Here is a 27,760-nt window from a genome sequence, read left to right on the forward strand (position 1 = left end):
GCATGAACGGGCATAAAAAACAGACATATAGACCAGTGGTAAAGAATAGAAGACACAGAGATAAAAACCCTACACATCTAAAGTCATCTGATCTGTTGAGAAAGGTGCTAAAAACACATTGGAGAAAAGACAACCCTTTTAACCCTTTTAACAAATGGTGCTGGGAAAACTGGTTATCCATATGTAGAAGAATGAAACGTGACCCCTATCTCTCATCCTGCACAAAAGTCAACTCAAAATGGATCAAAGAAAGTGTAGGGTCAACACTGCAGCATATATGCACAGTCAACAACTTTCTCAAGAATCCCTAAAGCTCAGGAAATAATGCCAAGAGTTAATAAATGGGATGGCATCCAATTAAATAGCTTCGGCACAGCAAAGGAAACAATTAAGAATGTGAAGAGAAAGCCTACAGAATGGAAGAAAATCTAGCTACTCTTCTGGCAGAGGATTAATATCTAGAACATATGAAGAACTCAATTTTTTTTCACCAAAAAATTAAATAACCCAATTAATGAATGGGCAAATGAATTAAACACACACTTTTCAAAAGAAAAAATACAAATGTCCAACAAATATATGAGAAAATGTTGAACATCATTAGCAATTAGGGAATTGCAAATCAAAACTTTAGAGATTTCATCTCACACCTATCAGAATGGCAGTCATTAAGAATTCAAATAATAATAAATGTTGGAGAAAAAAGTGTTGAAAAAAAAAATCCAACTTTACACTATAGGTTGGATTGAAATTGAGTATAACCACTATTGGAAATTAGTTCAGAGGTTCCTCAAAAGACTACGCGTGGAACCACCACATGACCTAGTTTTCCTACTCCTCAATATTTATCCTGAAGAATTAAAGCGGTCATACTACAGTGATACATGCTTACCCATGTTTATAGCAGCACAATTCATGATAGCCAAACTATGTAACCAGCCTGGGTATTCATCAGTGGATAATGGATAAAGAAAATGTGGTGTATATATATAGATAATAGAGTTTTATTTAGCCATAAAGAAAAATGAAATTATGTCATTTGCAGGAAAATGAATGGAACTGGAGACCATTATGTTAAGCATAATAAGTCAAACTCAGAAGATCAGGGGACATATGTTTTCTTTTGTATGTGGAAGCTAGAGAGGAAAAAGAAAAAGAAAGGTGATCTCATGAAGATCAAAAGGGGCATCAGTAGGGAAAAAAGATAGGGGGTGGGAGGTAGGGAAGAAGTGGGGGAAGTGCTGAGGAGTGAGTGATTCCAAATAACATTGTTATATTGTGTGCATGTATGGACATGTAACAATTTCATTATATATACAAGTATAATGTACCAATAAAAAAGGTGAAAGAGAAAAAAAATAATAAAAACATCTGTCAAAGAAAAGATGATTATAATTTAAATGAGTCTAAAGAGAACAAAGTGAATGTATGAACCTTGATTAGACCCTAATTAAAAGAAAATAAAAATCCAAGAACAGCTTGTTTTTGGTTTTGGTACCAGGGATTGAACTCAGGGTACATCTCCAGCCCTACTTTTATTTAGAGACAGGGTCTTACTGAGTTGCTTAGTGCCTCATCTTTGCTGAGGCTGGCTTTGAACTTGCAGTCCTCCTGCCTCAACCTCCTGAGCCTCTGGGATTACAGGCGTGCACCACTGCGCCCAGCCATCTAAGAACATCTTGGGGGAGCAGTTTGAAAAATTTTAATATAGACTTTATTAAATAATATTTTATTAGTATTAAATTTCATTTTAAAATATTTTTTAGTTGTAGATGGACACAGTATTTTTATTTATTTATTTTTTGTAGTGCTGAGATTTGAACCCAGTGCCTCACGCATGCAAGGCAAGCGATATACCACTGAGCTACAACCAGTCCCAATATTAAATTTCTTGTGTGTGCTAATTTTACTATGGTTATGTAGTTAAATGTCCTTTTTTACAAAGAGGCATACTGATTTTTGAGGTGTAATGCCAGTAACTAATTTTCAAATGATTCTGTCAAAAAAATTCTGTCAGTGCAGAGAGAAATAAAGTAAATGTAGCAAAGTGAAGATTTACTTTAGGTAAAGATTATATGGATATTCATTACATTCTTTCAAAATTTTGGGATGTTTGAAATCGCAAACTAAAAATATTCAAAGAAAATCAACTAGTAAGTACAGAATAATACTGAGAGAATGCAGTGTAAAAATATGAACTTAAAAATTCTTTAAAAATTGGTTCATGGCAATGTGAAGAGTGGCATGATTAAATATTTATGCAAAATCATGTGACCATTTAGATTGAGCTCAATGAAAAAAATATTGATGGAGACCACTGTACTAAACTTTTTTTTTTTTTTTTTTTTTTTTAGTATAGACTATGGTCGAAGAAAAAGAAATGCTTTTAGGATTCAGGTAGAAAAAGGTGAGTCTTTTCTTGTTAGAGCTAAATCAATAGTTATTAGAACTGTTTTGGCTCATGGCATTTTGTTTTTTCTTTCAGTATTCAGCATAATCAGTAATGAGAAAGAAGTGAAGAATCTGGCAGAATTAGAAGATGAACATCTGGCAAAAAGAGCAAGGCAAGGTGAAGAGGATAATGAGTATGTATTATAAAATGGAGGATTTTTTTCCCCTTGAATTGTCATATCCATACTTGTAAAACTTTTATTGGCACTTCATTGCCAGTCTGGCCCTGCATAATACTTAACTTATCTCTCCATACCTTATCTTCTAGTTTTATCGGATGCTTACAGCTCCCCAAAGACTTCACATATCTTTTTTGTGCTTTTTTAGGGTGATTTTCTGTGTGGTATTCATTTTCCTTTCATAAGTTCCCACTCAGCTTGAAGAGTCAGTTGAAGCTAGGTGCAATGGTACACAACTGTAATCCCAGCTATTCTGAAGGTTGAGAAGGAGGATCACAAGTTTGAGGCTAGCCATGGCAATTTGTCAAGTCTGTTTTATAATCTTTATAAGGGAGACTGGGGATGTAGCTTTGTGGTAGAGCACTTGCCTAATATATGTGAAATCCTGGCTTTGATCCCCAGTATTGTAAAAAAGGAGGGGGGAGGGGAGCGGTTGAAACGATTTTTTGTTTCTTTTTTTGGGGGGGGGGTGGCACAGGGATTGAACTCAGGGGCACTTGACCACTGAGCCACATTCCCAGCCCTATTTTGTATTTTTATTTAGAGACAGAGAGTTGCTTAGCTCCTCGCTTTTGCTGGCTTGGAACTCATGATTCTCCTGCTCAGCCTCCCAAGCTGCTGGGATTATAGGTGTGTGCCACCATACCCAGCAAGATGTTCTTAAAACAATCTTTTTTGGGAGGGTTCTAGAGATTGAACACAGGGGTACTTTATCACTGATCTACACCCATAGCCCTTTTTATTTATTTTTTAAATTCTGTGATAGGGTCTTATTAAGTTGCCCAGGCTATCCTTGTGATTTTTCTGTCTTGGCCTCCCAAGTTTCTGGGATTACAGTTGTGTGCCACCATGCCTGGCATTCTTAAACACTCTTTAATGTTTCCTTATCTCCTGGTTATAGATACTTATTATAATCATTAGTATATCGTATTGCGTTCAAATTATTTGAGTACCTTTTAGCATTATCAACAGAGCTGTCTTTTGTTACTTTTGCTTTTCTCTGCCCAAATATAATGCCAGATATATTAAAAGTTGTCAGTTAATTTTATCACTTAAGAAATAATGTCAAGGCCATGCATGTGGGTATGCTTATGATTCTAGTGACTTAGAAGGCAGAAGTAGGAGGATTGCCTAGTTCAAGGTCAACCTGGGCAGTTTAGCCAGACCCTGTCTCAAAATAAAGTAAGAAAAGGTCTGGGGATGTTGCCCAATTTTTTTTTTTTGTTGTTGTTTGTTTGTTTGTTTTATATTTTTTTGGGTACCTGGGATTGAACTTAGGGGCACTTGATCACTGAGCCACATCCCCAGCCTTATTTTGTATTTTATTTAGAGACAGGGTCTCACTGAGTTGCTTAGATCCTGGCTTTTACAATCCTCCTGCCTCAGCTTCCCATGCTTTTGGGATTATAGATGTGCACCATCATGCTCAGCTTGTGGCTCAGTTTTAGTGTGGTCCCTGAGTTCAAACCCCTTTACTGCAATCAATCAATAAATAAATAAAAAGAAGGAAGAAATAATGTTGAGTGCTTTAAAGTAATTTAAGTTATCATTGAGATAGAATAAGTTGTATATTTTAAAAGTGTTTGTTTTGTTTTGACATGTTTGTCTCACTAAACCATCACCATAAGCAAGATGCCAAAATTGCCCATTAACTTCAAAAGTTTTCTGGCTCCTCATTTATAATTCACTTTTCCTTCCATTCCTGTTTCCAAGCAGCCACTGATTTGTTTCCTGTCTGTCATGATATTAATTGGAAACTGTTCTGTTATTCTCGGTTTTATGAAAAAGAACTGTGAAAATTATTTTCTTGAATGTTAGAATTCATCTAGGCTTAGAGTTTTCCTTTTATGAAGAATTTTTATAAATTTTAATAGATATGGTTTCTCAATTCTTTTTCTTCTTTTTTTTATTAAAATTTTTTTTTTCTTAGTTGTGTTTGGACACAATACCTTTATTTTACTTATTTATTTTTATGTGGTGTTAAGGATCAAACCCAGTGCCTCGCACGTGCTAGGTGAATGCCCTATTGCTGAGCCACAACCCCAGACCCCTTTTCCTCTTAAATGTCAATTTTGGTGACTTTTTTTCATCACCACTAATAATTAGAGAAATGCAGATCAAAACCACTCTAATCACTCACTCTAGTCAGAATGGCAGCTATTATGCATACAAACAACAATAAGTGTTGGTGAGAATGTGCGGAAAAAGGTACACTCATACACTGATGGTGGGACTGCAAATTGGTACAGCCAATATGGAAAGCATTATGGAGTTTTCTTGGAAAATTGGGAATGGAACCACCATTTGACCCAACTATCCCCCTCCTCGGTCTATTCCCAAAGGACTTAAAAACAACATACTACAGGGACACAGCCACATCAGTGTTTATAGCAGCACAATTCACAATAGCTAAACTGTGGGACCAACCTAAATGTCCTTCAATAGATGATGGATTAAAATGTGGTGTATATATATATATACACACACACACAGACACACACACACACACACAATGGAATATTACTCAGCAATAAAAGAGAATAAAATCATGGCATTTGCAGGTAAATGGATGGAGTTAGAGAAGATAATGCTAAGTGAAGTTAGCCAATCCCCAAAAACCAAATGCTGAATGTTTTTTCTGATATAAGGAGGCTGATTCATAGTGGGATGGGGAGGGGGAGCATGGGAGACAACTCTAGATGGGGCAGAGAGGTTGGAGGGAAAGGGAGGTGGTGGGGGATTAGAAATGATGGTGGAATGTGATGGACATTATTACCCAAAGTACAGGTATGAAGACACGAATTGGTGTGAGTATACTATGTATACAACCAGAGATATGAAAAATTGTGCTCTATATATGTAATAAGAATTGTAATGCATTCTGCTGTCATATACATTTTAAAAAATTTACATTAAAAAAATTAAAAAAAATTTTTTTCTTAGTTGTGGTTGGACACAATACCTTTATTTTATTTATTTATTTTTATGTGGTGCTAAGGATCAAACCCAGTGCCTCGCATGTGCTTTCTGAGTGCTCTACTGCTGAGCCACAACCCCAGCCCCCTTTTTCTTCTTAAATGTCAATTTTGGTGATTTTTTTTTTTTTTTTTTTTGAGTGGTATTGGGAATTGAACCCAGAAATGTTCTACCACTGAGCTATATCCCCAGGCCTTTTTATTTTTTATTGTGAGACGGGGTCTCACTAAATTGCTGAGGCTAACCTAACACTTGCAGTCCTCTCATCTCAACCTCCCAAGTAGCTGGGATAATGGCAGGCACTACCATACCCTGTGAGTTGTGTTTTTAAATAAATTTGTCCTTTCATCTGAAGTGTAGAATTTATTGGTATAATGCTTTGCAGTTTATTCTTATTCTCTCTCTTTTCTTGGTGCTGGAAATACTACCTACAACCTTGTGCGTGCTAGGCAAACACTTTACCACTCAGCCTTATTTTTTTGGTACCAGGAATTGAACCCAGATGCACTCAACCACTGAGCCACATTCCCAGCCCTTTTTTGTATTTATTTAAGGACAGGATTTCATTGAGTTGATTAGGGCCTTGCCAAGTTGCTGAGGCTGGCTCTGAACTCCTTTGGTACTAGGGACTGAATCCAGGGGCGCTTTACCACTGGACTACATCCCCAGTCCTTTTTGTTTTTATTAGGGTCTCACTAAGTTGCTGAGGGTCTTCCTGAGTTACTGAGCTTGGCTTTAAACTTGAGATCCTCACATTTCAGCCTTCATAGTCACTGGAATTACAGATGTGGCCACCATGCCCAGTAGGAATAGTCTTTTTGTTAATTTAAATAGCATCTAGAGAAACCATGCTGAGGAGGCTGGGGTTGTGGCTCAGCAATAGAGCACTTGCCTCCCACGTGCAGGGCCTGGATTCCATCCTCAGCACCACATAAAAATAAACAAAATAGAGGTATTGTGTCCAACTACAACAAAAAAAAAATTAAAAGAAAGAAAGAGAGAGAGAGAGAGAGAAGGAAAGAAAGAAAGAAAGAAAGAAGAAAGAAAGAAACCAACCATTCTGGGGTTGTAGCTAAATGGTAGAGCGCTTGCCTAGCATATGTGAGGCACTGGGTTCGATCCTCAGCACCACATTAAAATAAATGAATAAAATAAAGGTATTATGTCCATCTACAACTAAAAATATTTTTAAAAAGAGAAACCATTAAATAGAAGCAGAAACTATTAGATATCAATTTTCAGTTATAATGAACTGAGACTATATTCTCAGTTTGTAGTTATTAGGAGCTAAACTAGTTTGATATATTGTATGAAAAATTTCTTCATGACTTCCCTTCTGAACAAACACAAAGTTGCAATTGGTTACATGGCTTGAATTGTGAATTTGTTATTCGAAGTGCTTAATTAGCTTGCTGAGTTTGAGATTCTTAAAAAGAGGCCCTTGGGTCTGATGGGAATTTGTATTTCACTTTTATTTGTTGCTGGAATAAAGATAACTGCAATTTATTTAGCCTTTACTATGTACTAAGAATTTTGAGATGGATGTTATTTATTATTTTATAGATAAACTGATCCTTAGAGACATTAGTACATATAGTCTACTAACTGGTTATTCTAGATTTTTGTATCCCAGTTTCTCTGATTTTAAAACTTGAACTCTTTTTTAAATTTTTTTTTTTAAATTGTAGATGGACACAATACCTTTATTTTGTTTTTTTTTAGGTTGTTTTTTTCTTTAATATTTATTTTTCAGTTTTCGGCGGACACAACAACTTTATTTTATTTTTATGTGGTGCTGAGGATCGAACCCAGTGCCCCGCGCATGCCAGGCGAATGCGTTACCGCTTGAGCCACATCCCAGCCCCCCCTTTTTTTTTTTTTTTAATGTGATGCTGAGGATTGAACCCAGTGTCTCATGCATGCTAGGCAAGTGCTCTACCACTGAGCCGCAACCCAGCCCAAAAACTTGAACTCTTTACCACCATAATATGTTATCATAGTATATTTAACTTGCTTTGGGTAGTAATTTTTTAGGAGAAAAGCATTTAAAACATTTTCCCTCTTTTTGCTGAGGTATACTGAAAGCTATTCTGAAGATGATTCAATTGTGGAAGATTACCCAGATCCACAGGTAAGCCAGACATTTAACAGGCTCACTGTGATTCTTTTTCCTTAAAATTATGAGACTTTTTAAGGGAAAAAAAATGATTAAAAAAGTGGAAAAAGAGATTTTGGACATCTTTATCAATAAATAATAAAATACGTGTTACATATTCTGTTGATGATGGATTAACCCATCCTACCAGTGTTTGTGTTTATAGTTAGTTATAAAGAGAAAAAGAAGGGAGTAGCCAGAAATAAGGGCAAACAAATAGAAAGAGAATTAATCGTAAAATTGGAGCAAAGAATATATTTTCTGTCTAGGATTTACCAGTGAATGGGCTTGACTAAGGAGATATGAAGGTAATACATCAAATTAGTCATAATTTGCCTTCTGTTTTTTCCCTTGATAAATCAGTTTTTGGATATATTAACCAAGAAATTATGACACACAATTATATTTGATCCTTCTTTGAATTGATGGAATAGTAGTGACTCCCAGTGACCACCTGTTCATTTCCATACTTGGTTCTGTTATATTTTTAAAAGTAACCATGCTTATTTTATTTAATCATCAATTATGAACTGGCCCTCCATTAACTTGGAGTGGTGGTGGGTGTGCATATTTTTGAATATTAAATGCTTGTTTGTGAATCATCTTATTGTGAACACCCATTTGTTCTGACTATAAATGTCAGAAGTTGGTGAAAGCAAAATGTAGAAACCTTATTAGTATGGTTAATGGAACTTTTCATGAATACCTGAGTAAATAATGGTAAAATCATGTTTCTGCCAGTCAGCAAATCACATGAACAGTTCGCTGCTCTCTTTATATCGGAAAGGAAATCCTGATTCTGTCTCAAATACTCTGGAGGTGGAGCAAAGAGAAACTACTGCTTCAGCACCACGACTAACTAAAACAAGTTCCATTCCTTTGAAGACTCCTGCAAGAGAATCTGAGGGAGGATGGTTTATTGATACAACCCCATATGGAAAAAGAGACAGTTTTTTCTTGGACCTATCAGATAATAAAAGTAACCATAAGAAGCCAGTATCTGATATCCAGGTATTTTCATAGTGAACTTTTTAGCCCTATGTAGTTGGAATATGTTTCAGTCTTTTCATTGAATTATTAAGGAGACACTTGTGTTTTATGGGTCTTAGGAACTTTGTAATGCACGGAGTATACTTTGCACTTCTGCTGTCATTGCCCTCTTAGCCTGAGCATCTTTCTAGCCTTAATTATTGAAATAAATGCTTTGGTTATATATTGCACAGGCAACTGAAATCCATCCATTCTTGTTCCCCTTGGTTTATTCTTCACGCAGAGATACCTTCTTTGAGTTAAGTCAGGTCATTGCCACTCTTCTTTTACAACCCTTCAGTTGCTTCTTTCAAACCCAAAAATAAAGCTCTGTATTATTGGGGTGTCCTGCTGTCTCTTAATCTCATCTTCTACCATTGTCTTCCCTCACTTCCCTGCTTTACTTTGGCAACAGTGGCCTCTTGTTGTTTCTAGAGCACACTAAGTCATCTTCTGTTTGGGCATTAGCATTTGCACTTTCTATCAAAAACTTTCAGATTTCTATGGTTCACTTCATCACTTCTTCACATCTCTTTTCTCATGTAATCTTTTTTTTATTTTTTAAAGAGAGAATTTTAATATTTATTTTTTAGTTTTTCGGCGGACACAACATTTGTTTGTATGTGGTGCTGAGGATCGAACCCGGGCCGCACGCATGCCAGGCGAGCGCATTACCGCTTGAGCCACATCCCCAGCCCCTCTCATGTAATCTTTGTAGAGAGGTCTTTTTTCACACAGGAGATAGCTCATTGTTAAGTACTGTTTCCTTATTTTATTTACTTACTTACTTACTAACTACCTAAAGTCAAAGTCATTTTAGCTTGTGTGATTTTTATTTTTTTAAACTCACCCTTTTGTTTTCCTTCACTAGAATGTAAGTTCCTGGAGAGTAAGGACTTTGTTTTATTTAGTACTGTGTCCCTGGCTAAATTATGTCTATCATATGATAGCCAGTCAGTTTATTGAATTAATAGTGCCAAATGAACTTCCCAACATACATTTACTAGTGAGAGTTTAAAAATAAGTGCTTTGGTTATATGTTGCACAGGTGATAAATTTAGGAAGAAGGGATGATTACTGCTGAAAGAGCAATGTGGTTTATGTTCAGTTCAGTTCAGGATAACACCTTAAATCCTAATAAGTAGATGTATGTGAAAATATGTAGACTAGGCAAGTGCCTTTATTTTGTTTTTGGTTTTTTTGTTTGTTCATTTTTATTTCTGTCTTAATCCATAGGCACTCTACCACTGAACTACATGTGTAGCCCTTTTTATTTTTTATTTTGAGGCAGGGTCATGCTAAGTTGCCCAGGCTGGTCTTGAACTTGAGATCCTGCTGCCTTAACCTTTTCAGTGGCTGGGATTAGAAGCATGTGCCACTGCATCTGGTAGGCAGATATCTTTTTAAAAAGTTTTGAAATGAAACTTAAAAAATGCATAATTATCACAAAATGAACACATTGGGTACCTTTCTTCCTTTCTTTTTTATTTATTTTTTATGTGGTTCTGAGGATTGAATCCAGTGTCTCACTCATGTGATGCAGGTGCTCTACCACTGAGCTACAACCCCAGCTCCCTTTCTTCCTTTCTTAATGATTATTTTAATGCATAGTAGAATGAGAGAGGGTTTAAAGTAACTATCCCATGATATAGTGACTGGGTGTATAAGTAGTACTAGTAGCCACATGTGGCTATTGAGCCCTTGAGGCATGACTAGTGCAAATGAGGAAGTGAATTTTTAATTTAAATGTAAATTTAAAGTTAAAATTATAGTTAATTTGGTTTTTGGGAAGTCTCTAAATATTTTTGAAACAATGTAGGTATTTCAATCTATTTTAGGGGTAAATTTTATAAAGTACAAATCAAGTGTTTCCTTTGAAAATTTAGTGTCAAAAGTTGAGATGTGCCATAAAAGTACACATTATATTTTGTTGCTTACTATAAAACAGAATGTAAAACATCTCATTAATAATTTTTTATGTTAAATCTGTGTTGAAATGAGATTGTTTGGTATATACTGAGTTAAATAAAATAGATTATTGTCTGGGGGTATAGCTCAGTGATAGAGCCAGTGCTTTATGTACAAGGTCTTGGGTTCCATCCTTAGCACCCAAAAAAAAAAAAAATTATTAAGTGAATTTGACATAGTTCTATTTTCCTTTATATAATTTTGAGACAGGGTCTCACTAAGTTGCCGGGGATGGCTTCAAACTTGCAATCAGTTGTCTTGCCTCAGCCTTGTGAGTCACTGGGATTACAGGCATGCACTGCCCCACCTAGCTCCATTTTTAATGTGGCTACTAAATTATACAAAATTATGTATGTGGCTTGCTTTATATTTCTCTTGGACTGTGTTGCATTAATTGGTTTCCAAACACACAGCCACTGATTTGGGGAAAACATTTCACTTTGACTTATTAATGTGCCTTTTCCAAATGTCTTCACTTTATTCATTCATGGATGAATCAGTGCTACATCATGAAGGCAGGAATGGAATTTTTGGGGAAGGTAAGAATGGCAAACATGGCTTACAACTATAAGGAGACTCAGTGAGAATAAAAGATGATTTTAGTGTCAAAACAAGGAGCTCACAATTCAGGAACAAGTCATAGACAAATTAATCACTCAAATACAAAACTGATTATGGTAGCCTGTAATATAGTTACAAACACCATATTCTGGGAGTGTAAGGAAGAGATTAAATGTAATTAAAAGAATATGGAAAGAAGGTTTTCCAATGTTAGGATTTAAACCTATCTGTAAGGTTATGGGAAAGAAGGCCATCACCAGCAGATAGCATCCTTAAGCAGTGAGATTGGGAATCATTAACAGAAAAATACTACATCATGAAGGCAGGAATGGACTTTTTTGTGGTCCTGGGAATCAAACACAGAGCCCTGCTCATGCTAGGCAAGTGTTGTACCACCAAGCTACCACTAGCCTTAAATCCCTTCTCAATATGCATTGTGATTGAAAGTATGGCATATTTAAATTTATTTTCTCTCTAGGATTCAAAAGAGTCTTCTTTCCTGGAGAGTGATAATAAAAGGAAGGGTAGGCTAAAAGGCAAAGGAAACAAAAGAAAGAAGGAAGATCTTCAGGAAGTGGATGGAGAAATAGAAGCTGTCCTGCAAAAGAAAGGTGAAATGCATATCCTGTGGGTAGCAGAAGTTATGTTTGCTTTGAGAGAGTCATCACTCTTCTCCCCAAGCTGTTTTGCTTAGGAGACCTTCTGTGTGCAGAAACACTTATGGGAAAATATTTGTCTAATTGACCTTTAATTATTAGTTTATATACAATCATTAATCTTTTCATCTCCTCTCTTTTTGTTTACCAGCCAAAGCCAGGGCGCTAGAACTGCAGATATCCAGTGTGAAGTTTGAAGATGTTGGAGGCAATGATACTACATTAAAAGTTAGGTCAAATTCAGAATTTTACCTCAAGTGGGTATATTACTAATCACTTGTACAAACAAAGCCTACCTCTTTGTTTCTGATATGAACTGGGAATAGAAAAGGAGATTGGGAAGGTAAGAATGGCAGACATGGCTTACACCTTTTAGGGTATTGAGAGAGAAAAGAAGCATACTATCCTTTATCTTATCACCTTTTAAAATTAGATTGTACGTAAGAGTCATGTTTTATAAATAATATTCTTTAATAGTACTAATAATTAGGTTTACTGTTTTAGTGTCTTCTCTTTTCCAGTTACTATGCTAATTTCTTTTTGTTATATCTTAGAGGTAGGTATTTTTAAAGCTTAGGAAATAGTGGCCCAAGAGGCCATTGCTGAAGTCATGCAGTATGTATCAGAGCCAGGATTCAAATGTAAAGACCTAAAACTTGTTCTCTTATCTACTGTATTTTGCTGGTCTTAAGACTATGACATTTCATTGTACTTTGATTCTTTCTGTCTTGGGCAAAAGAAGACATCTTTTGTTCTTTTTCCCTGCTAGGAGGTCTGCAAGATGCTCATTCACATGCGTCATCCAGAAGTGTACCAGCACTTGGGTGTTGTGCCCCCACGTGGAGTTCTTCTTCATGGACCACCAGGCTGTGGGAAGACATTGCTTGCACATGCAATTGCTGGGGTGAGGTTTCTGACACTCGTTTGCTTTTGCTGTTTTTGTTATTATTTGTTTTTTCCTCTTTGATCAACTTCAGCCAGGCCTGGTATCTCTTTGAAAGAGAATATGATCAATGAAAAATGATACCCCCCACTTTTTTTTGGTGGTACTGGGTATTGAACCCAAATAATAACACAAATAAAGGTATTGTGTCCATCTACAACTAAAACTAAAATGTAAGACAGGTGAATACATTTATTGTATATGTGATAAAAGTTGGGTCGGAAGCAAATAAACCCCTTTTTTAAATATGTAATTTAGGCTTTAGTTATTTCTCCTTCACTTTAACTTGATAGTTCTTAAGAACAGTAAAATAGCCAGGTACGGTGATACATGCCTGTAATCCCAGTGGCTCAGGAGGCTGAGGCAGGAGGATCCAGAGTTCAAAGCCAGCCCCAGCAATGATGAGGCACTAAGCACCTCAGTGAGACCCTGTTTCTAAATACAATGTACAAAAATAGGGCCCAGTCTGGATCTGTGGCTTAGCCATAGTGTACTTGCCTGACATGTGTGAGGCACTGGGTTTGATTCTCAGCACCACATATAAATAAATAAAGGTCTATCAACAACTAAAAAAATCAATATTAAAAAAAAACAGGCCTGAGGATGTGGTTCAGTGTTTGCGTGCCTCTGAGTTCAATCTCCAATAACAAAAACAAAACAAAACAAAACAAACCAGCTAAGCATAGTATTGATTTTTTTTAATAGAGGTACATTTAATTCAAAATTTCCATTGAGTCATGTTCTTATATGATTTGTAGTATGAAAATATTCTTTCTGATGATCATGAAAGACACTTGCTTTGCAAAATAAAAGTTAGCAATCTTATTTTAGTCCTGTCAGACATTTCAGAAACTATATTGGGTAGTAAAATGCAAAATATCCAGGTAACTTCAGTTAATAGAATAGCATACTAATCATTAACAAATTTATACTTTGTGAAACAAAATCATTTTTAAAGGGGAACTTGATTGTTTGCCTCATTTTTGTTGAGTATTTCTTTTGTATAATTCCTGCATGGCAGACTTTGTTATATAGTGATAAGTATCACAAATCTAGTTTTAATATGAGAGAGACATTAAAGTTATTCAGATGAATAAATGTTGTACATAGTAACAATTCTATAAAGTGGTAGAAAGAAGTGCAGAATGTTGTGTAGACCATTGGGATACCTAAGTTATAACTGGAGTCAAAGAATATATTGTTGAAGAAGTGAAATTTTCATAGCCAGAAGAAAGAGTACAAGTTAGCCAGATTTGTTGTCAATCATATTGATGGAACAACAATAGTTTTTCTTCTGTTTCTTAAAAAGTCTGCCTCTTCTGACTAGTAGTAAGTGGTTCTCTGGGTTAGCAAGTAGAGGAATGCTAGCTGAATATATGGAAAGCAACTGTGTTACAGCTCTTGCTATTTCCTGTCCAGTAGGTAAATGATAGATACAATTGTTTTGATTCAGCCCTAAGGTGGAGGGCTTGAGATTCAAGAGAGAAAAGAGTTTTATACTGACATCTGTAAAGTGAAAACAAGTAGAAAATATCTGCTTAATGTGCTTGCATAAATCCATAGATTTTTCAATAGTGTTTTTATAAGGCTCACACACAAAGATGAAGTTCCTCAGGAAAATGGTCATTTTGAAAATGTGATTTTGATTAAGTAGAGAACATGAGGAAAAAGTTGGGAGGTTACAATGTGAATATTTGGTTATTCTGTTTTTTTGGTATCAGGGATTGAACTCAGGGGCACTTGACCACTGAACCACATCTCCAGCCCTTTGCCTTTGGTTATTCTTTTATGTGTTTGTGCACAGGAACTTGACCTGCCAATTTTGAAAGTAGCTGCTCCAGAGATTGTGTCGGGAGTTTCTGGGGAGTCCGAGCAGAAGCTCAGAGATTTATTTGAGCAAGCTGTGGTGAGTCAGCTAATGACTAACATCATTGTCAGATCTTATAAACTTATATTTAAAGATCCTGCTTTTCTGATGCTGGTACTTGTTACTCATTCACTGGCTCTTATTTTATAAGCTTAGAAATTTGTTATGCATGTTGGCTAGATACTTGAAATGGATTTAATGATATAGACTATTGGATAAAAAATCTATTTCATCTGAAATTAAATAAAGATAATTGATGGGAAGTTTTGGGCTTTCATACCCAGTAGTCATATATTGAAAATATATTATCCTTATGATATTTTCATTAACATACTTTTCCCAACTTTGGTTATACCAAACAATTACTAAGAAATATGAAAATTGTTATATTTAGAATTACTATATTATAAAAGCAGCCATAAACATGGCAGGATAAACTCCTCTCTATTTGTATATGAAAGCTCTGAAAAGAAAATTCTTTTACCAGAGAGAGAAATTTCAGATTTGATTTTTCCGAAGTGTAATTTGTGTTGTTAAAATTTGGATGATGATATTTACATCCTATTAAAGCTTTATTTTCAGATGGGATAGTAGTTATATGTCTGTTCTTTCAGTGAGGAAGATGACTTCAAGTCCTGTGCTATTAGCTATTATATGTGATATTGAGCTAGAGATTTAACCACTCTACCATCTATTTATTTACTAGTAAAATAGGGTAATAATAATACCTTAATTTCATGGAGTTGTTGAGAGTATTAAATGAGAGAATTCTTCTTTGCCACTCCCTCTTTTTTTGGTACTAAAGATTGAGCCCAGGAGTGTTTTACCACATCCCCAGCCCTTTTTATTTTGAGACAGGGTCTTTCTAAATTGCTCATAACTTTGCTAAATTGCTGAGGCTGGCTTTGAACTTGTGATCCTCCTGCTCCAGCCTCCTGAGTCACAGGGATTATAGATATAAGCCACCACTGTCCACTTGAAAATTCTTTTAAAACCTTTAATGTAATGCTTTGTGCACATACACAAGAGCCCTGTAAATATTAGACATCTATTATGTACACTGGAGCAAACATAAGTCATTGTAGCTAAAACTAAAAAGTGATGAAAGGTTTAATTTTATGTCTTTATTTATATTCAAAGTGTATGATGGCTGAACATGACCAATACAACTACTAGATGCTGATGTGAAATTAGAAGAAAAATTGTATTTCAATAGTCATTGAGAAAAGTATTTTAAAATGGCAAGAATGCAGAGGCTGTTTGCTTGGTTTGTTAACTGACAATGAAAAAGGTATGGGCAGCACAAGGAAGATGCAAAGAAAGGATAGAAAGGCAGTCTGCACAGCTAATTCTTTCAGATGTCACCTGCTTTCCAAAACCTGCCTGATTCAGTTTTTGATTTGGCATGTAGAGCCAAAGGACGGTAGTAAATTGCATGTAGATTGTTGTGTTAAAAGTTTCTTTGTAAACCAGTATTGAACCAGTATGATGTCTGACAGTATGTGTTCAGAGAATGTATGGTATAACACTATACATACCACCTTTCCCTGGTCTCCTCTTTCGTAGTGAAAGTGAGTACAATAAAGTATGTGGTTTAGAGAACAGATTCAAATCACATCAGGTGGTTCTTTGCAGAAAACTATATGCTGCTTTAAAGGCTAATTCTGATGACCTTCTCATATTCTTCCTTTTCTCCCAATTTTCTAGGTCACTGGCAAATACGTATGTGTTTATTTTCTGAGAATTTTGCTCTCTGTAACTTTACTCTTTTGTAACTGGATAACGTTTCCAGTTGTCTTAGATGATGTTTTGCAGACATTGTCATGACAAGGATTGGGGAAGAGAGCCAGCTAGGAATGATTCTATCATGTGGTTTTGAGATGTTTTAGCCAGACTGATAGTCTGATTGAGCATAGTCAATGTTACCCTTCAGGATTAAATAATTGAGAATGATTTAGATTGAACATCTAGATATTTTTATTTAAATTTTTCATTTTAACTAATGTTTATGTCTCCTTTTTTGTGTTAAGATATACATAATAAAATTTATCATTTTAGCCGTTATTAAGTGTACAATTCAGTAGCATGAAGTACATTTACATTTTTGTGTAAATTGTCACTAGTATCTACCTCCAGAACTTTTTCTTCTTTCCAAACTGAAACGCTGTATCTGATAAACAATAATTCCCCATTCCCCTGTTACCTGCAATTCTACAAACATTCTAACTTAGGCCTTAATGAATTTGACATTCGGTAACTAGCTTATTTCCTAACTTATTCAGTCTGAACCCTATCTGGGTGTTTTGTATGTTTGTTTGATTTTAGATTTTGGTGGTACTGGGGATTCAACCTGGGGGCACTTTACCACTGAGCTGCATCCCCAGCCTTTTTTTTTTTTTTTTTTTACTCCTTAATTTAGAGACAGGGTCTCACTAAGTTACCTAAGTTGGCCTTGAATTTGATTCTTCTACTACTTTAGCCTCCCAAATAGCTGGGATTTCAGGCATGTGCCACCTGGCTCTGCTGCTTCTCAACTTCCTCTTATAGCAGATTTGAAAGAAAAGCTTGGACATTTTTATATTGGTAGAAACATAAAACACTTAATAAAGTTGGGTTTTCTAATTTAAACCTTTTAGACTTACTGTTTATGTTTCATAGCATAGCACACATGTCTGATTTATAAAAGAATTTCAGTAAATTTGGCACAAAACATGAATTGATGAAGACTATAAATGTGCTACCAGATCTGTAGTCATTTATTGTCCTCTTTTAAATATTGTGGTTATCTTCAGATAGATAAGTCAGAAATAACACTGTGAACTGCCTTCTTGAGGGGTGATTATTCATTTGGTGAATGGTCCTTGAACTCTAAGATTTTAAAAATTATATATAGATTCATGCCTATAATCCTGCCTATTTGGGGGCTAAAGTAGAAGGATCACAAGTTTTAGGCTAGCCTAGTCTAGTGAAACCCTGTCTCTAAATTAAAAAACAAATAAAAAAGAACTGGAATGTAACTCAGTGGTAGAGCACCCCTGAGTTTAATCCCTAGTACTACAAAACAAATAAGCCTTGGGAATATAGCTTAGTGGTAGAATGCCTCTGAATTCAATCCCCAGTACTTCAAAAAAGAAAGAAAAGATGTATGTATTTAACTATGCATCAATATAGGAAATGTATTCATAGTCATCTTTTTGTGATATTTTTATTTCTAGTCAAATGCACCCTGTATTGTTTTCATCGATGAAATTGATGCTATTACTCCCAAAAGAGAAGTTGCTTCAAAAGATATGGAACGAAGAATTGTAGCCCAGCTCCTAACCTGCATGGATGGTCAGTTTGAAATAATGAATTCATTTTAAGATAATAAATTTCTTAAAATAGTTTAAGTCATACACAAAGATAAAATATTTAAACCATAAATCTCATAGTGTAAATTAAGAAATCTTTATCACAAAAGATTATAGCGTTAATTTAACTTAAAGTATATATTATCGTTATTTTTAATGTGTTTACATATATATGCTAGCATATTTTGCTTTTTATAATTCTGAGATTGCACCATAGACATTCTTCAACTTACCATTTGTTCCTTAACAGTTCATCTTAAGAAATGTTCCCATTTTAATCTTTTTTTAACTGATGCCATGATATTCTTAAGATAGATTTACTATATTGTACTTAAACATTCCCACATTAATGAATGTTTGTTTTCAATTTTTTGCAGTAAGTTAGGGAGAATATCATTAAAAGAGTCTTTTTGGTGCACATGTAGATTTCCATGATAAATACTAGAAGTAGAATTGGTAATTGAAAATTATATATTTTTAGTTTTTCATGCATATTACATTCCATAAGACTTTGCAATTTTTATTTCCACTAGCATTACATAAGAATCAACTAGAGCTTTTGAAAGTAGAGTCTGCCTACTTTGAAACAGCACATGTTTTGTGTACACAAGAAAATTTGAAGTAGTACATGTTTTGTGTTCCTTGCCATTCTAGGTTGCAAGTTGCTTATTATTCTATTTTATATATATCTAAAATTTTTCTGCTGTGTTTTTGAGGTTTGTGTTCTGAGAAAAGTCCTTCATTACTTTTCTGCTAGCTAAAGAATATACTGCATAAACTCATGATTTAATTAGTATCTTACTACCTTCTTATTTCTTGTGAGGGAGAATAACCTGACTCCTTGCTGTTCAATCCTGGTTCAATTTAGAGAAATAAACTTAGGAATGATAAACTTTAAGGCCTACATTCTGTTCATCCCCGGAAATCCATGTTACTGACCTCCCCAGACTCCCTGTGGTTAGATTGATGACCTTGCCTAAATGTACCATGCAATTTCCAACTCTGTGTTGTCACTCAAGCTTTTTCTTCTCCATAGAATTTAATTAGCATCTATCTCTGCTTTTAAATTTAACATCATATTCACCTTTGGTGTTTCCTGAAATATTACCTCTTTCACAAACCCTCCCTTATTCCTCAGTTGGAATTCACAATATCTTTTTTGTTTTACTGTGGTGTTTCATTTATACTACCAATAATTATATTTCATAAAACTTGGCTTACAGCCTGTATTCTTAATTATACACTTAATATTTCTGAATACATTATGAATTGCTAAGATACTTTTTAGATATAAGACATTTTTTATCTCTAAACTTTTTTTTAATTTAAAAAAGTTTTTTAATTATTATACATGACAGTAGAATGCATTTTGACATATTGTACACAAATAGAGCACAACTTCTCATTCCTCTGGCTATACATGGTCCAGAGTCATTCCAGTAATGTAATCATACATGTATATAGGGTAATAATGTCTGTCTCTATGAGACATATTACACATTTAAGTGTGTAATACTTCATCTCTAACCATTAAATGATTTGTGTAATGTGATAGATGTCTTTGTCACCACTGTTTTGTGTCTGGTTCTTATTAGATTTGAATAACGTGGCTGCTACAGCTCAAGTCCTGGTTATTGGAGCTACTAATCGACCAGATTCGTTAGACCCTGCTTTGAGACGTGCAGGAAGGTTCGACCGAGAAATATGCCTAGGTATCCCTGATGAAGCATCCAGAGAAAGGTATATTCTTATAGAATGATGTTTGTATGCCACTATGTCATCTACATATTAAATTCTTTGAAAGTAAGGGGTGAGAAATACTATGTAGCCTTATCTCTCTCTCTCTCTGTCAGTGAAATTGATTTGTTAAGAAAAAAATCTCGGGTTGAGGTTATAGCTAAGTTGGTAAAGTGCTTGCCTTACATGCACAAGGCCCTGGGTTCAATCCCCAGCACCACAAAAGAAAAGAAAAAAGAAAAAAAAAATCCCACATCAAATTATGGTTAAGAATACAACTTACTGATTAATCAGTAGGATATTGTTTCAGGTTGTTTTTCAGTAGTAATGATGAATTTACATATTCATATTCATTTGTCTAGTCTTGTTAATGATGGCTTGTGTCTTTTGCTGACCAGCTTAGGGACAGTGTCTTGAGCTATGGAATAGAGCAGTGCCATCTAGTTCACATTGAGTATAGTGCTTTAACCCTTAATAGTAACCTGACTTAGACCATGGTCCCATGACAAAAAAATGAAATGGCAGCCAGAGAGTTAGTTGAACGTTGTCTGTGTTTGCTGCAGGGTCAGCCTTTCCCACTAGTAGGGGTGGAATGTCCACAGAGCAAATAGATAAATGTCCATCAATAAACAAAAATATCTCAAGAAGTACATTTGGAGTCTAGTGAAGAAATGTTCTGAAGTGTCACATTTATAATGGCTTTGCCTTAAGTTAATGACACTAAAAATTGGTATACGTGTTACTAGGCTCTTTTAGGAAAAAGTGGTAAATAGTGAAAGAAAATGGTCATAGGAACAGTGAAGAAGGGGAAGGATGGAAGAAGTGATCAGAAAGCACTGTGGGTAGGAGAAAGGCTTGGAGGGGGCCCTGCCATCCTCCACTTCTTCCCAGTACTTGTTCGCCAAGGATTTTTTTGGCACTTTCTTCTTAAGCTGTTATATCTACATATGCTAATTGCATTCGGCCACCCTCTTGTACACACATACACTGTTTAAACAGTTAATCAGCCACTTGGCTTTGTTTACTAACATGTTTATTATATCTGAGGCAAAATAATATTTAATATTTAAGTTGCTCATATTTATTCAGTAAACATGTATAAAGGTATAGTAAGTCTATATACTACCTTGGCAAGTATTGTGCGTATATAAAGAGTTTTAAGTCCTTGCTTTCAAGGTGCTTACAACACAGTGAGAGAAATAAGGAGCTTGTAAGAAGCCTTTTGTTTATCGGTGGATGTCTGTTTGATATTTGCTCTATCAACATTCAATTCCATTTCCTAGGAAAAACAATTCCTTGTAGACAATGGGATGTATAAAGAGGAATTTCTTTTTAGAGTAGTAAAAACTTGAGTATATTGAAATGTTGATTGGAAGGAGCAGATGGGAGGCTTGGGGATTCAGTGCTTGTACATTCTATTGGCCTTACAAAAGGGAAGAAGGAAGGATATGAAATACGTAGGTTTATCAATATTGTACTGGAAAACTGAGGGTGTTTCCTCTGAGTTAAAAGAGTGATATTGTCTGATGAAGGAAAGATACATAGTGGATGAGTTAGAAGTTTGCAGAGTATAAAGATCTGAGTAGCCAGGCATGGTGGCACATGCCTATAATCCTAGCATCTTGGTAGTCTGAGGCAGGAGGATTGTAAATTCAAAGCCAGTCTCGGTAATTTAGAGAGGCCCCAAGCAACTTAGTGAGACCCTGTCTCAAAATAAAAATAAAAATAATTGCGTGTAGCTCAATGATTAAGCGCCCCTGAATTCAATCCCTGGTACCAAAAAAAAAGATCTGAAATTATTTTTGGAAAATTGAGATTAGTTGACTAGAATAATGATAAGATTGCCTGGCCTTGTTCAGGATTAAAGTATAGAATGGTACCAGTAGGCAGATTTGTGATTTTTCTTTACCTGTGATGCTGAACAATCTAGGTCCAGGCAAGGAGAAATAGAGATTTAGGGTTTAGATTAAAAAAAAGAAGAAGAAGAAGAAGAAAAGAAAAGATTGTGGACTCCAAACTGTAAAAATAGTATTTGATGAGGCTGTAAACCAAAGAACCTTGTGAGGTCCAAGAACAGGTGAGTGGGAGTAATGGAGCACATAAGCTAGAGGGTAGGGACTACTCTGGACAGACTAAGGTATTTTAAATAGTGATTGTAGGGGTTAGCCAGATCCAGGTGATGATAAGGTTGAGGTGTAACTGAGAGTAAATGAAGTGGGAAATAGTGGACTGGGCATAACTGAGTGGAGTGTCGGTGAGTAGGTGCCAGGACTTTGAGTCAGTGCTGGAAGTTATCCCAGCTCTGCCTCATGGTATCTTTGTTCTAGCTATTAAACATTTCTAAGCTTTAGTTTATTTATTTGTATTACAGTAATAATAATTTATCTGTAAGATGGTAATAATACCTTAGCTTAAAGGTTTCTTATGAGTATAGAATTAATGTAACCTCGCACATCTTTTTTTTTTTTTTGGCAGGTCCTGGGAATTGAACTCAGGCCCTCACATATAGTAAGCAAGCACTTTACCACTGAACTTCACCTTCAGGCCTAGAAAAAATGTTTAAGGGCGCTGTTAATATTTTTCTGAACTTTTTTTAGTGTGGGGAACGGGTACTAAAGAGGCACTTTACCACTATGCTGCATCCCCAGCCCCCCTCCCCCCACTTTTTTTCCCCCCTTAATTTTATTTTAAAACAGGTTCTCACTGTGTTGCTTAGGGTTTTGCTGAGCCTGGCCTCAAACTTGTGATCTTCCTGCCTCAGCCTTCAGAGTTGCTTGGATTATAGGCCTGTGCCACCACATCTGGCTTTTTCTTCTGAACTTTAAAAGCATTTTTATTATGGAAAATTTTCAGTGCACATAAAAGGAGATTCATATAATTGTTCTAGTTTCTTTTTTTTTTTGGTACCCAGGATTGAACCCAGGGCTGCTTAACCACTGAGCCACATCCCCAGTCCTTTTTTGTATTTTACTTAGAGACACTGAGTTGCTTAATGCCTTACTAAGTTGCTGAGGCTGGCTTTGAATTCATTATTCTCCTGCCTCAGTTTCTTGTGCCTCTGGGATTATAGGTGTGTGCCACATACCCAGCCTAGTTGTTATTGTTCCAAAATAAACTATTCCAAAACTTAATGGCTTAAAATAATAGTCATTTCATTGTATTTCATAATTTCTGTATGTCAAGAATTTTAAAAAGCCTCAGTCAGAGGCTTATTCTGTCTGGTATTATATGGTTCTGGTAGTTAGAGATAGAATATTGGGGTATCAGAGCCATGGTTTTATATTCATTGATCTATCTACCTATTTATTCAACCCATTTTTTATCTGTGTACCTATCTAATTGCTCCCCCTACCCCCTTCTTCTTCTTTTTTAGAAAAAGAAGGCTTATTGCTCTTCTAGTAAAGGAGAAAAATAGGGAACTCCTGTCCCAGAGACTGTGATTCTCTCCTTTTTTTTTTCTTGTCAATTTAGGGCTTCTCATGCCTAATTTGGGCTTCCTAACAGCCAGGTATTCTCAGTGTGGTAGGGTGATTACATGACAGCTTGGGGCTATAGTTTGAGGGTTTCATTGACTAGGCCAAAGTGGCATTGCTTTTTTAAACCTAGCCTTAGAAATCATATACCATCACTTCCACCATATTAGATGGTTGATTAGTCACTAAAGTCAGCCCAAATTCAAGGGGAAGATACACAGACCCTCTGTCATAATAAAATGTGGATCAACATTTTTTTTATTAGTGGACATGCTTTAAAAAACCATTACAATAATGAAACCCCCATGTATTTACTATCCAATTTCAACAATTAACATTTTTACAGTCTTTATGAACTATAAGAAGAATCAAAATGAACAAGAAGATCCAGACTTAAGTATTTTCTGTGCCAGACTTGGTATTAGACATAGTTCTTAAGGGTATTGGTTCCTTTTAATAGGAAGTGGTACTTTGGAGGGGGGGTGTATGTTTTGTTTTGTGTTTGAAGTGGTACTTTGTAATCATAATCTGGGCACTAGGGATGCTTGTTACTTTGAACTTAGTCATTTTTTGTACACCATTCAGTGAATGAGGTAGGAAACACACATTCATAGAAGTGTTAAAAAATATGTGTGAAATGTGTATATATTTAATAAAATACAAGAGGAGTTTATACTGATTCTTTCAATTCTTGTTCAGGACTTCCAGATTTTTACTTAATTCATTGATCTTCTGATGCATCTTTTTGTAGTTTTGTGAGTATATTTTTGGAATAGATTCTTAAAGCAAAATTAATGAGTCAAAGACAGATGTATATGTAATTTTGGTAGATAGCACCTTATTTCCCAATAGGTTTGTGCCATTTTTATTTATTTATTTTTTTAAGTGGTACTGGGTATTGAAGCCGGGGCGCTTTACCACAGAACAACATCTCCAGCCCTTTTAATTTTTAATTTTGTGAAAGAATCACCAAGTTGCTGAGGTTGGTCTTGGACTTGTCAACCTCTGGTTTCAGCCTCCCTAGTTGTTGGGATTATAGGTGTGCACTATGAACCTGGCCATCTTTACATTTCCACTATTATTGACTATTACTGAACAGGATTGTCTGTTTTTCCACAGTCTTATAGTATACTGTTTGATCTTTAATTGTTTTCTTTCTTTCTTTTATTTTTGGACTGGATATTTAACACAGGGCAATTTTTCACTGAGCTGCATCCTCAGCTATTTTTTAAAAATTTTGAGAAAGGGTCTCATTTAATTATCTAGGACCTCACTAAATTGCTGACCTGGCCTTGAACTTAGAATCCTTCTATCTCAGCCTCCAGAGCTGCTGGTGTGTGCCACTATGCCTGGTTTTGTTTTTACAATAGAATTAGTACTTTCTCCCTTTCTATTTTCCTTACCATTTTATTTATAGAAGAAACAGGTCCTTATTCTGTAGAATTTCCTACTTTCTGGATTTGGCTCATTGTATCCTTTTTTTTTTTAAATATTTTTTTATACCTTTATTTTACTTATTTATTTTTATGTGGTTCTGAGGATCAAACACAGGGCCTTGAATGTGCTAGGCCAGTGCTTTACCGTGGAGCCACAATGCCAGCCAGCCCTTCATTGTATCGTTAATATGTCATTTAACCTGTTCTTCTATTCTTGTTTTTCCTACAAACTGGACGTTAAATACAAGGGTTTGGTTAGATGAAGCTTTGTTCTTTTAGCAACAATCTTCCTTAGGTGCTACTGGTATTTCCTGTGAATCATGTCAGAAGTAGTCTGTTCTCATGCATTTAGTGACCTTAGTTCGGATTATGGTTTTAAATATTTGAGTCCTTTGGTTTCTTTTTCGTTAACCAGTCTTTTGTATAGTAAATGTAAAGTAAAATGTAAAGAAGTCTTGGAATTCCTTTTTGGTGAATCTTATTTCAAGCCACATTTTGGAAATCTGAGAAATTCTCATTTCTGGATCTGGATATTTTGAGACCCTAGACCAACAGTGGTTCAAGATAAGCTGATACTCCAAACTTACACTTAAAAATTACTCCTAATGTATTTATAATCTGTTTTGAGTTTATTTTCCCTGAACTTTGTAGACTGCATGGTAAAGAATCACTTGGCTCATTCTTGGCAATGTTCAATTAGTTTAAGAGAGGGTAATATTTTCATGTTCCTTAAGTTTGAAGAGGTTTTAAAGTTGGTGTTTGTAGTATTTCCTTAGTATTAAGCTAATATTAACATTTAATGCAAAATTTGCCATTCCCTCTTTTACAGTGGAACTAGAATGTGAGTCTCATATAGAAACCATGCTTTTCTCATCTTCACTTGGCCCAACATTTAGCACATAGTTAATTCTTGTTTCATATTTATTGAATTAGGGACAAGGGTTGTTATTTTTCAATCAGGCTTCATATAAAAATATATTTTTTCTTACAGTTTTTTTTTCCTTAATTGATATTTTGTAAATGAAGGTACTTTAAAAAAAAATTTTATTCTAATTTGTTATGTATGACAGCAGAATGCATTGCAGTTCATATTACATATATAGAGCACAATTTTTCATATCTCTGGTTTGTACACAAAATAGAGTCACATCATTCGTGTCTTCATACATGTACTTAGGGTAATGATGTCCATCTCATTCCACCATTAGAGTTTGTCTAATCCTCCCATGCTCCTCTGCCCCAACCCCATTATGAATCAGCATCCTTATATCAGAGAAAACATTCGGCATTTTGTTTTTTGGGATTAGTTAACTTTACTTAGCATTATATTCTCCAACTCCATCCATTTATCTGCAAATTCCTTGTTTTATTCTCTTTTAATACTATTCAGCAGTAATATTCCATTGTGTGTATATACCACATTTTCGTTATACGTTCATCTACTGAAGGGCATCTAGGTTGGTTCCACAGTTTAGCTGTTCTGAATTGTAAACATTGATGTGGTGGTATCCCTTGTAGTATGCTGTTTTTAAGTCCTTTGGGTATAGACCAAGGAGTGGGATAGCTGGGTCGAATAATGGTTCCATTCACAGTTTTTCAAGGAATCTCCATACTGCTTTCCATATTGGCTGTACCAATTTGTAGTCCCACCAGCAATGTATGAGTGTGCCTTTTCCCCCACATCCTCGCCAACACTTACTGTTTGGAAAATGAAGGTACTTATTTTACTTAGTCAAAAGCCAAACAGTGAAAATAAACTTTTAACAAAACACAATAGTTCCCTACCTGCTTCCTTCTTCTAATATTGTACCACAGAATTAATCACTTCAAAGTTATACCTTCTGGTCATTTTTCTTGTTGTCCAGTAACATTAGCTGTTTCCCATTGGTTTTCCGTTAAGTTACGTGAACAGCTTACCTTTTCAAAATATAGCCTTTTTTCCCCCCTTTTTCAAATATTTTATGAATTTTGACTATACCCACATTTTGCATTTTCATTTCTCATCTATGTAATTGTTTACTAAAGATTCAAGTAAAATATTCTGACTGCATTCCCTCTCTTCACCTTTTTTCTAGAATTCATGATTGTCCTTTGTTTATTTTATTCTCTGATGTTCTTGTTCTGCTATTAAATATCAATTCATTTTATTTTTTGCCTGGTCAAACTTATCATAATTTTCAGTGATACAATTTGGATATGGAATGTTCCCAAGAGGCCCATTTGTTAAATGCTTGATCCCTAGCTTGGTGCTTTTGGGAGGTTGTAGAAACTTTAAGAGGTGGGGGCTAGTTTGAGGTCTTCAGGTCATTTAGGGAGTGCCCTCACATGGGAATGTGGGATCCTGGTCTTTTCCCCTCCTCCTTCCTAGTTTTTGTTTCATGGCCCTAGGGAAGCAGTTTTCCTGTACTACATGCTCTTGCCATGATGTGCTCTGCCACACATCAAAGGCCTGAAAGCACTTTGTCCACCTCATCATAGACTGAATCTGTGAACTAAAATAACCTTTTCTCTTTTATCAGCTAATTATCTCAAGTGTTTGTTTTAGTGACAGAAAGCTGACTAACCCACTACAGGTTCCATTTTTCCCTCTTGGAGACATCCCTAGGAGAATGCTTTTGTTTTTGTGTTTAGTCTGGAGTGATAGCTCACTGGACCTCAGTAATTGTCCTGATATCTGACTGTCATTCAAGGAATTCCACTGGTCTGTTTTCTATCTTGGTTTACTTATTTCCTACAACCCATATTAGTCTTTTTTTTTTTTTTCTAGTTTATTCCATTTTTTTTTTTTTTGCCAGAGTACATCTTTATTAATGCGATATGATGTGTGAAGATAAAATGTGGGATTTTTCTTAATAATTTTTTTCCATAATACCTTTACTTATTTATTTGTGGTGCTGAGGATCAAACCCAGTGCCTCTCACAAGCTAGGCAAGTGCTCTACCACTGAGCTACAGCCCCAGCCCAAATTGTGGGACCTTT

At 35.4% G+C, this 27,760-nt stretch overlaps 1 protein-coding gene across 6 annotated transcripts in view; it reads left to right on the forward strand.

The window, feature by feature from the left end:
• The window catches only part of Nvl (nuclear VCP like), a 136,439-nt gene that overhangs the window by 12,949 nt on the left and 95,730 nt on the right, over nucleotides 1-27,760 (forward strand). For all 6 annotated transcript variants that reach the window (XM_071600028.1, XM_071600027.1, XM_071600029.1 and 3 more), the window contains exons 3-12: nucleotides 2,355-2,407; nucleotides 2,486-2,585; nucleotides 7,680-7,737; nucleotides 8,503-8,772; nucleotides 11,798-11,930; nucleotides 12,127-12,203; nucleotides 12,745-12,879; nucleotides 14,723-14,824; nucleotides 18,001-18,118; nucleotides 19,731-19,875. In XM_071600028.1, the coding sequence (XP_071456129.1) occupies nucleotides 2,355-2,407; nucleotides 2,486-2,585; nucleotides 7,680-7,737; nucleotides 8,503-8,772; nucleotides 11,798-11,930; nucleotides 12,127-12,203; nucleotides 12,745-12,879; nucleotides 14,723-14,824; nucleotides 18,001-18,118; nucleotides 19,731-19,875 (1,191 nt within the window). The remainder of the gene's footprint in view (nucleotides 1-2,354; nucleotides 2,408-2,485; nucleotides 2,586-7,679; nucleotides 7,738-8,502; nucleotides 8,773-11,797; nucleotides 11,931-12,126; nucleotides 12,204-12,744; nucleotides 12,880-14,722; nucleotides 14,825-18,000; nucleotides 18,119-19,730; nucleotides 19,876-27,760) is intronic.

Source organism: Marmota flaviventris, chromosome 12, assembly GCF_047511675.1.
Source record: "Marmota flaviventris isolate mMarFla1 chromosome 12, mMarFla1.hap1, whole genome shotgun sequence".
Lineage (NCBI taxonomy): Eukaryota > Metazoa > Chordata > Mammalia > Rodentia > Sciuridae > Marmota > Marmota flaviventris.